Source organism: Leopardus geoffroyi, chromosome B3 (assembly GCF_018350155.1).
Source record: "Leopardus geoffroyi isolate Oge1 chromosome B3, O.geoffroyi_Oge1_pat1.0, whole genome shotgun sequence".
NCBI lineage: Eukaryota > Metazoa > Chordata > Mammalia > Carnivora > Felidae > Leopardus > Leopardus geoffroyi.
Window position 1 is genome coordinate 30,499,637 of NC_059337.1, and position 10,694 is coordinate 30,510,330.

The 10,694-nt window shown below is 41.7% G+C and overlaps 1 protein-coding gene across 7 annotated transcripts in view; it reads left to right on the forward strand.

Annotated features, from left to right (window-relative positions):
- Window positions 1–7,687, forward strand: part of HMG20A (high mobility group 20A) — a 68,335-nt gene extending 60,648 nt beyond the window's left edge. For all 7 annotated transcript variants that reach the window (XM_045449003.1, XM_045449000.1, XM_045448999.1 and 4 more), the window contains 3 exons: window positions 589–804; window positions 1,494–1,636; window positions 5,208–7,687. In XM_045449003.1, the coding sequence (XP_045304959.1) occupies window positions 589–804; window positions 1,494–1,630 (353 nt within the window). In that variant the 3' untranslated portion in view covers window positions 1,631–1,636; window positions 5,208–7,687. The remainder of the gene's footprint in view (window positions 1–588; window positions 805–1,493; window positions 1,637–5,207) is intronic.
- Window positions 7,688–10,694: the final 3,007 nt, after the last annotated feature.

Sequence of the window (10,694 nt, forward strand, 5' to 3'; positions counted from 1 at the left end):
GAAGAAAGCTACTTTTTTTTCCACTCTCTAGCAAAGGTAGCTACTCACAAACCAGTGAATGAAAGCTAGACCAGTTTTGTTAAAGCTACTTTAGTTTCTGGATCAAAGGAAATAAATATGCATCACTAATTCAGTTGCTTTCAAACTCTTAGCCCAAAACCCTTTGTATAATAAAAGCTTACATTGGCATCCAGAATATAAAATGAGTAAGAGCAAAGCTGACCCCATTGCAGGAAAGATGGAGACCCACAGCTGTGCTTGCATCGGTCTCCCAGGATCCCCTTGCGAAGCCCTTCAGGCTTCTCATTGCATAGTTTTAAAAAACAAAACAAACATTGAAATACCAAGAATTGCAACTGTTCCTTGCAATTTTAAGTAGGAATATGACCAGCTTTAAGAATTAAAATAGCTCTGGGGACCCAGGCATTTTATTGCTGAAATTGCTATCTGGAAGGCTATAATGAGACTAGGGAAATGAGGTGGGGTAGCTAATTAGAGACAGCTAAGCAGAACTTCCTTGTAAGAGTCTTTGGGAATCCTCCGAGACTCCTAGTGCTACTTGTGTTCTGCGCGGGGGTGTGTCCTCAGCCCGGGAGGCAGAGCTCCGCCAGCTTCGCAAATCCAACATGGAGTTTGAGGAGAGGAATGCAGCCCTGCAAAAGCACGTGGAGAGCATGCGCACAGCAGTGGAGAAGCTGGAGGTGGATGTGATCCAGGAGCGGAGCCGCAACACGGTCTTACAGCAGCACCTGGAGACCCTGCGGCAGGTGTTGACCAGCAGCTTTGCCAGCATGCCCTTGCCTGGTAATATCACACTTCCCCGAGCACTTTGGTGGTGGGGGCAAGGGAGCAGCTGCTATTTGTGTTGGTAGTAGTGGGGTAAGGCTGAAGTCTCCCCACCAAGAGGAAAATCAGTAAAATAAGGGTTTTCCTCCCTCAGCGTTTTCTGGGGGGTCACGTAATAGTATCTCCATATTGGCTACGATCATCCACAATTTTAGACTCTCTGGTCATTTAAATTTTTCTCCAATTACATTTTATATAATTTACTTTCCTTTCTGTTAAGCTTAACTTGATATTCAGAATAATGGAAACTGAGTAATAAATCCTGAGTAGGGCATTTTTCTTATATATGTTTGTTTGCTTTGTAATTCTGTTTTAATGGGAAGGAAGAGAAAAACAAACACTAGTATATTTTATATACTCGTTCATGTTAAGGATAATTGCAGCAGAAAGCAGGGAGTCTCTAACATTTTGTTATGTGCAGCTACTCCTATGTACTGTATAGCAATTATATAGCCCATCTTTTTATTCAATCTCTGTGGATTAATTTCATTTCTTCCAGTTCTAAAAGTCTCATCTGAAATGAAAACCTGGTCTGTGGAGTGGACCACATTAGAGTCATAGTTGCCTTAACTTGGAGTCACTTAACTGTATTATGGTTGAACTGAATAGGGAGGATTTTCCTACTTTCTCTTCTTATCTCACTTCAGGAAGTGGAGAGACACCTACAGTGGACACCATTGACTCATATATGAACAGACTGCACAGTATTATTTTAGCTAATCCCCAAGACAATGAAAACTTCATAGCTACAGTTCGAGAAGTTGTGAACAGGCTTGATCGTTAGGGAATGGTGAGTGCTCACTGATGCGATATGTATGTGCCAACACGTCCTCAAAAATAAGAAGGCAGTAGACTTTCTCAGTACTACTAAAACCCTGGCATTACATCAAATAAATGAGTTGGAGACTTGATTAAAATCACTGTTACATGATTACTCAATGTAATAAATAATGTTAGAAAAGAGTTTTTTCTCATGCATGCCTCAGCGTGGTTAATGGAAAGAGCATGATTTTTTGTGGTTGAACCTCCATTCCAGCTTTGTCATTATTAGCTGTATTCTCCAGTGTCAGTTTCCCAAAGTGTTTTAAAGAGAGAATGGGAAGCTTCTCTAGAGGAAATCACCCCCCAAAACAGCACTTAAAACAAAATAAATGTCACTTAATTGTTAAACTTCCTTTTCCCTGGAAAATACTCATGGTAACCTACAACAGCAATCGCTGAGACATTGTATGTATATAAAATCTACATGAATAAGAAGCTTTTTATTCACCACTCAATATCAGAGTAACTATTTGTATGTTAAATGTTAATATGAACTATCCCTACAGTGAAACAGCTATTGCCCTGTTTAAACAGATTTAGAGTTTAAATTTTTTTTTTAATGTTTATTTATTTTTGAGAGAGAGAGAAACAGAGTGTGAGCAGGGAGGAGCAGAGAGAGAGGGGGAGACACAGAATCTGAAGCAGGCTCCAGGCTCTGAGCTGTCAGCACAGAGCCCAACACAGGGCTTGAACTCACGAACTGTGAGATCATGACCTGAGCCGAAGTCGGACACTTAACTGACTGAGCCACCCAGGTGCCCCTAAACAGATTTAGAGTTTAAAGGCAGGGGTGGGGCAGGGGGGCACCTGGCTGGCTCAGTTAGAAGAGCACTTGAATCTTGATCTCAGAATTGTGAGTTCCAGCCCCACATTGGGTGTTGAGATTACTTAAATAAAATAAGAAAATAAAAAGACTTTAAGTAGATTTAAAAACCAAACTCTCAATAAGCAAAAAAGAGAGGAGAGAGAAAATAAGCCCTTTAAAAATATATTCAACAGGGGCGCCTGGGTGGCGCAGTCGGTTGGGCGTCCGACTTCAGCCAGGTCACGATCTCGCGGTCCGTGAGTTCGAGCCCCGCGTCGGGCTCTGGGCTGATGGCCCAGAGCCTGGAGCCTGTTTCCGATTCTGTGTTTCCCTCTCTCTCTGCCCCTCCCCCATTCATGCTCTGTCTCTCTCTGTCCCAAAAATGAATAAACGTTGAAAAAAAAAAAAATTAAAAAAATATATATATATTCAACAAATGACTAGTAGTAGTTCCTCTTAGAGAAGAAAAAAAAAAACACATTTCCAGAAAGTCTGTCCGTATAAACTTTTTGGTATGAATGGTCAGTCATCAGCTGTCATTTCTTAAATAGAACTCGTAGGTGTTCACTTAAATTCCTAGAGCTAGGGTGCCCTGTAGTGTGCCATCCCACAGAATTGACAACCCTTTGGTCTGCAGGCCCATTCCTGCAAACGTAGAAACTGTGGAAATCCTAGCACCATATGATGAGGTGGCCATATATGGATCCAAAAACAAGAGGGGACAGCAGGATAGGCTTCTTACACTGGCCAGTCATGGTTTTGAATCTTTATTTATTTGTCCTGCAGGTACGTGAGCACACTCATACACACGTTCATATTGTAGCATGGCTTGGGCCTTGAGCAAAATGTATAAGAATAAATAATTAATAAAACCCATGATTCTTGTCTAATGAGGCAACATCTGCTAGCAGAGACAAAAGCAGTAGTCTCTATCCTCCTCGGCCATGCCATTGGATGGTAACTGTGTGAGACAATGCAGGATATGTTAGCCTCTCCTGTGCCCTGATGGGGAAAGGATTACCGTCCTGGATTACCGTCTAGTGTGTAGCCAGATGGAACCGACCATACTTCTAAGAGACGACTGGACTCCCTACAGAATAAAGAAGTGGCATTACTGCTGCTGTTTGCGAAGGGAACAGCTTGTAAATCTAGGCCTGGGATTTTCTGGAGCTCATCATCCTTCTCATTTTCACACAGTGTTTTCAATTAGCACTCTTGTAGGCTTGAAAAGAGAGAGCCGGGACAAACAGTGTGGAAGACTGTGAAACAACACAGTGATTGATAATATGGTGTCTCCTCACATAGGTATAGGGCATTTATTGCAAGTTTTGAGCCAAAAGTGGTTTTCTATTTTGAGCATTTTGCCAGTGAGAAGACTCTCGTAAAGCCTTACCCATCCTGAGGATATAAACTGTAGTATCCATTCTCTGAGGTATCTTTGAAAACCTAGAATGTACCTGAAATACGAACCATTTTATTACTACAGATTCTTACAATCCAGCCATGCAAACATAACTAAGAGTAGATAGTTCCCCACACCCCTCAAAACTGTCAAATGAAACAATTATAAAGACTGTGATTAATACTAGCTTGGCCTCATTATACAGATATGTACAGACAGCTAGGCCTGATGTCCCCAGCATTCGTGGTGCAATTAATTACTCTGACATGAGCTTGGCAAAGGTTTCATCCACTATAGGAGCCAGTGAGTGAAGGGAAGCCAGTGTTCTACAGTTTTAGAAGAGCATATTAGAGCTGGGAGGGACCTTTAGAAATCCCAACATTTTACATAGGAAGAAACTGAGTCACAGAGAGGTGAAATTTCTTGCCTGAAAATACCTAAGTAGAAGAGTGCAGAATCCAGGACTAGAACAGTATACCCAAATTCTAGTTCAGTGGGGTTTCTAAAACATTGCTATAAGGAGGTGGGGGCAGGTATTAGGGGAAGGCACCAAAAACCTTGGAATACAAGTGTTAAGATAAATAGGAGGTAAATAGAAAAACTTACAATCCAGTGATTAAATGTTATAAAAATTTGGTCAGCCCATTTAAAAATTATTTTTATGCACATATAGTGGAAGACTTGCCCTAGTTGTCACCTTTCTCTGTATCTAACCTAGAAAAAAAGTAGGGCTGGGAGGAAACCATGGGGGCAGTTTCACATTGAGAGGTGACCATGTTACATAAGCTGTCAAAATCCATATGTTGCTTGATTTCAGTTTAACCAAATGAAAAATGTTTGGCTCTTTGAGGAATTGAAGGAAAAAAAGCCCTTTCTTATGCGATTGCATTTTTAGCAATGTAAGAAAATTTATTGATCCTGTGCACACAATACATTTCTATATATATGCCAAAGTTTTTAGATTTATACTTGAAGAAAATTGGTTTTGATTGATTATACATTCTTTGGTCTAAAATGGAGTACTAATTTTCCATCATCAGATTTGGCCCCGATAGTTGCTTTTCTGTGTTCAGCTGACGATTTTCCTACCTCCCCACTGTTGCTGAACTGGAACTGAACCATGTTCTTCATTGAAATGTGATCTCAGACATCTCAGGGAGGTTGTCTGCTTGCAGCTTCATGCACTCTTGTTTACCTGAACCCTGCTCCTCGTCATAGCCCTCCCCAAAATAGAAGAGAGTATTTGTTTTTTTCTAACCCATAGCTCTAACCCTTTCTGATCAGTGCTCACCTTTTCGGTATCTTCATTGTTTTCTCCCTCCGGTTCTACAGGTCTTAGAGCTCCGTGGTGTTCTGTGAGTGGTTTTACTTGTGAGGAATGAGAAGCCATCCATGGAAATTTGAACTGAGCGGAGGCAGAGAGGGGGCACAGATTGCTCTGCTTGGGGAAGAACTGTCAGTTAGGAGCTAAATGCCTTCACCCCGGGAAGCCATGTGAGGGAGCAGCCAGAGGAACATGGATGCACTCTTCCTGTGGAACCGGCCTTGTGCAGCTTTGAAAGCGTACAGCCGCTCTCCCAAGTCTTCAGTTTCCTGTCATCTGCATTTCTGATCAAGTGGGTCTGCGGATATTCTGCTGACCGGGCAACCCTGACACTGACATCTTCTGCAGCAGAAAGGAAACCTTCTCATTGTTCCCCTTCAGATGGGACCCTTTTATCTGTGGCTCCAGTTTTCTTACCTAGCTGTCACTTTTTTTTTGTAATGCCTTTGGGGGTTATTTTTTATTTCCTTCACCCCCACCAAGTTATACATCTCCATTTTCTGACCTCTGGGCTTTGTTGCTCAGCTGGCTCTGAAGGAGAGTTTCTCTCATTGGACAGGCCCAGGCTTCTCCCATCATTGTCCTGCTGTGACTCCACAGAAAGGAGCTTCTTGTTGACAGCGTCCTGTGGAGCAGGCTGTGTTTCTTACCCCACATGGCGCTCAGTGGGTGCCAGCCCTCATCGAGGCTTTGTGATTGCTGCCCTGAAGGAGAATGCTCTTTCCTTCCTCCTTGGTACTGCCTGCTGTTTTCTAAGCATTGCTCCTGCACATACACGGTGTCCCAGCCCCAGCAAGGCTCTTCTGTTCCCATCTGTTGGCAGTGTCTTGTGGAGCATTTTTGCTGAGGAAAAGGTCACTGGTAAACAGGAGAGAATGGGGAAAGTCGTTTCTGATTTGGGATTGGAGAAAAGGAAAAAAAAAAAAAAAAAAAAAAAAAAAAAAACCCAAAGTCTAATCATGAGGGAAAACTGAGGGAATCCCTGTCTGCTTTAGGTGTACTGATGCTCCGGTGGGGATAGGTGGAAATGTTCAAAATAGTCTCTTGAGCTGACAAACAAGGGCACAGAGGAATTTGTCTTTCCTCTGTAGCCACAACTGCAAAATCTATGTCAAAAGGACGGGATTCCCTTCCTTTTCCCCTCTCAGTAAGTGATTTTTTTAACACCACAAGGGGAGAGAGGTTTCTGATTCTCACCTCAGGGTTTGGTTTTGTTTTGTTTTGTTTTGATGCTCTAGAGCACAAGGCTGACAGTTGCAGCTGAGATCTTTGGAACCAAAGTGGGGCATGCTGAGCCCATTGTCTAGGCACCGTGCCACTGAAGCAGGTGGAAATGTGTCCCCCTCACAATCTGCTCATAAGCCAGGGTGCAAGCCAGAAACCCCCTGTCGTGTTGCTGCCCCATCCTGTCTTCTCAGCATCTCCCTACCTGATTTCTTTATTAGCCCAAAGGAAAAAAAATAACAACAAAACAACCTTTTTGCAAAATGTTATGTGAGCACACGTCAAATTTCCGTGCACTGCAGCCTACATACAACCACTTGACAACTTCCTAGAATAAGAGCCCATCGTTCCTTGTTGCTATAAACCTAGCTTGCTTTTCTGTATTTTCCTGTTTTTCTGCCCTCGCCTGCTGTTCCTGTCACTTCTCTCAGACCCCTCGCCTGCTCAGTCCAAGCTAGAACACCGTGTGTGTGGCAGAAGGACAGCCAAGCCAGTTCTGGAAGTTTGCACTTGCCTTCTGCCAGACACTTTGTCTCCTTTCTTCTTTCCTCCTGATACTTGTCTCTTTCTCCTTTGTGTCAGTTTTGTGCACCTTTGTTAGCAGTGCTGTTGACCGGAAAGACTGCACCTTGGTCCAAAGATTGGTTCAAAGATCATCATTCTCCCAACTGTAGATAGGACATCTGACATTGATTTGAAACCTTTGCATATTCAGGAATGTCCCAGATCTTGGGAGAGAACTACAGTGTAAAACCATTGTCACAAAATACACAACCTGCTTTTGAAATCCCGGCTGTCTCAGTATCTACACACCTGACTCTGGTGGCTGGGATTCAGCTGCCATAAAACTGTCAGACTCTGTAAAGCAGGTCTGTGTTACGGCCCCCCCCCCAGGAGGGGGTGAATGAGGTTACAGACTAACGCGGTACTTAATTCATGTTTCCCAATAAACCAGTAGCTATTCCTGCACACTTACATGTTCTTCTCAAGAAATTAGTTGTGGCCTATTCAGTGTTACACATTTCTTTTTTTCTTTAATTAAAACCCAAGGAGCAGCTGAGGAAAGTTAAGACAAAGTGTTTTATTTCTGACAACATTAAATTTTAGAAAAAAAAAATTGTGTACATGTGTTTGGAACTGTTAAAATGCCAAGTTTTCTGTACAAGTGTTTTTGTAATTAAACTTTTAGATTTTCTTTGTTTTTGAAGAAGTTGATATGCTTGCTTGACACTTGCCTCATTAAAACTTTTCTACGTGGAATCCATCACCTCATTCCGTTTTCCCTGCATTGTGATGAAAAAAAGACCTACCTCCGCCTTTTCATCTTAAAGACTGTGTCAACTCTACGTTAATCATCAAGACTGTTATGCTTTTAAAGCATTAACACATTCATTTTACTAATTGCTTATTCAAAATGTGTCCTAGAGTTCAACTCTTTTAATGTATGTATAACAATACAGTGAGTTGTAATTCATGTTAATGTAGCAGTAGTATTCTGGAGGCAACTTGAAAGAAGTCTGATGAAGAGAGGAGTTATCCTTAGATGCTTGCTTTTAAAAATAACCACTCCTTAACCAATCAAAATCATTTTTAAAGGAAATCTGTCACCCATTTCCACCATGCTTTTAAAATCCTAAGGATGACGTAACCTGGTTTTCAAAGCCTGCTACTCTTCCAAGTAGCCAGTTGTGTCGTATTGGGTAGGACTTGCTTTTTCCCAGCCCGAGTTTCCTCTTCTGACAGAACACATGCCTCACAGCTCTCTTACACTGTTGTTAGAAAGACGGAATTAGGGAACAGAATTGTCCATGCTTTGGAGGACAGGAAGATTTTGTTACATGAGTGCCAAGAATTCTTGAGGTAACTCAGGATCGGGCTTGACCGTGCACTTAAGCTCACATAAGCAGAAACTTGAACAAGAAATGTGTCTCTCTCATGGAAAAGTATTCCAAAGGTTGACAGTCCCAGACCATGATGATGGCTCCTGTCCGCACCACAACATGGTTCCTTTCTCAGGGTCACCTTGTGGTCCAAAACAGCCACTTGACAATCAGCCATCATTTGAAATTTCCTGGCAGCATGAAGAAGAGAAGAGGGCAAGGGCAAAGTGGGCAAACCCAGCTGAGTCAGCACCCTTTAAAGAGTCTTCCTGGAAATCACACTCAACATTTCCAGAACTCAGTCACATGACAGCATCGAACTATAAAGGAGGCAAAGAAATGTCATCTTTCCATGGACAGTACTTCCCCCGATGACACATGAGTTTTAGTCACTTAAAGAAGAAAGTGAATACAGAGTAAGCAACTAGCAGGTGTTATTCCATGCATGTTCTAAAACTCTAAAGCCAGCCCTGCTCTATTAGTGAGCAAGATGCATTACATTGCCTTTGCCTCTTGGCCATCTGAGAATGGCCATATATACTTCCTAGGGACTTTTTTCCCCCCACTACACAGCCAAAAACCTGAAAACTAACTACAGTCTGAGTTAGCCTTTCCTATTCCCACCTTAGCTTCTTTCTCCCTTAGCCTTCCACAGCTGGCAGCCAGTCCTCTTTGGTAAAAGTCAACATAAACAGGTGGTAATATTTCCCCCAGTTGTTTGTTCCCTTTCTCTAACTGCAGCATCTGCTGGATTAAAACAACACCAGGATAATCTTTTCCTAAAGGAGGGGAAATTGAAGCATTACTTGGCGGAAAAGCTCACAGCTACTTCCTGCCCTCTGAAAGAATTTCCTGCCTTGCAACTGAGAGTTCCAAGGCAAGGGCTTTTTCTTTGTTTCATTTATTTGCCTTTTGACACATAGCCTGCACTTAAGAAATATGCTTCACAGTATCTGTAGAAATAAACACTAGCTCACATGGCAGCTCATAAAGGGATAAAGATTGAGAGTCGGAGCAGGTGAAATGTTCCTGTCCAGTCATCCCCTCATCCAGAAACCATTTCAGTTTAGTTTTTATGGGAATGTGTGTCCACAGAGAGAAACTGTGCATAAATAATTCTAATGGGGCACCTTGTATTAAGAGCTTTAATAGAGGTAAATAATTTTTGGAGAGTAAAAGAATTGCTTGATCTCACCTGATGAGATGGTTTTTCTGTGATAGCAAGAGGGTTGGCAATGGGGAATAGATCTGAGTCTTGAGGGATCAGCATCTTCACTAATAAAGCCTTTATCTGAAACATAAATGAAATATAAAAGTCCAACTGATAACCATCAGAGTTTTTCTAGTAGAGTTTGAGATAGCTGAAAATAAGAGTAGTTGGATTAATCGTAACTTCGACGAATGGTTTTGAAAGTGTGCTTTCAACTTAATAGGCCATTAAATCAAGTTGGTTAAAAGCATTTTTTTTTTTTAGTAAAATGAAGAGAAACTGTCAGAATGCACTACGTATAGTAAGGTAAGTACTATTTTGTGAAACTTTTTCCCCCTTTTAGTTTATACACATGTGCTAGGTTAGAATGTAAAATATGTTTCTTTCCGAGGGGTCAAAATAAAGACAGTCCGTGACGGTTTCACTGCGTCTGAAATTGGACGGAATTGCTGGGTTCCCGTTTCCTGAGCTTTGCAGTTTTCTACTGTGTAACTTTAGGCAAGTTGCTTAAACTAGTCAGTTTTCTCATCTGTTACACAGGGATATTTATAGTTTCTTTTGTGTAGATTTTATACGGGTTAAATTAGTTAATCCATGTAAAACTCTTAGTACCTATCACAGAATAAACACCTACATGTTAACTATAATATTTTGTGAAAGACTCCAGGGAAATGAGAACAACTGAACATACCATAGACCAAACACTCTGCTCTGCTTTTTGTATAAATTATGTCATTGAATTCTTCCCACAACCTTATAGAGTAGGACTACTGTACCCACTTTGCAGGTAAGCAAATTAAGACTCAAAGATGGTAAGCAGTTTGCACAGTTGTACACCTAGGAAGAGACAAAGGATTCATACCCAGATAGTTCTGACCCCACTTTCCTCTGTAGCCAGACTGTCTTAGAGGTATTTAAGGAGACTGCCATGAGTTCAAAGCAGCAGCATAGCATGGTGGGGCTGAGAACGAGAACTAGACCGAATCATCCAACGTTTGTTGAATGTCTCTCTTGTGTCAGGAGATATCCTAGGTCCCTGTCCCCATGGAGTTTATATCCTGCTGGGGGAAAGAGACTATAAACAAATAACCTAACAGACTCCCCTCAGCTAGTTGCCAAGACAAGGTGAAATGCTACAAACTAAGATAGAGGAAAGGATTCTGTGAAAAAAGAAAGTTTCA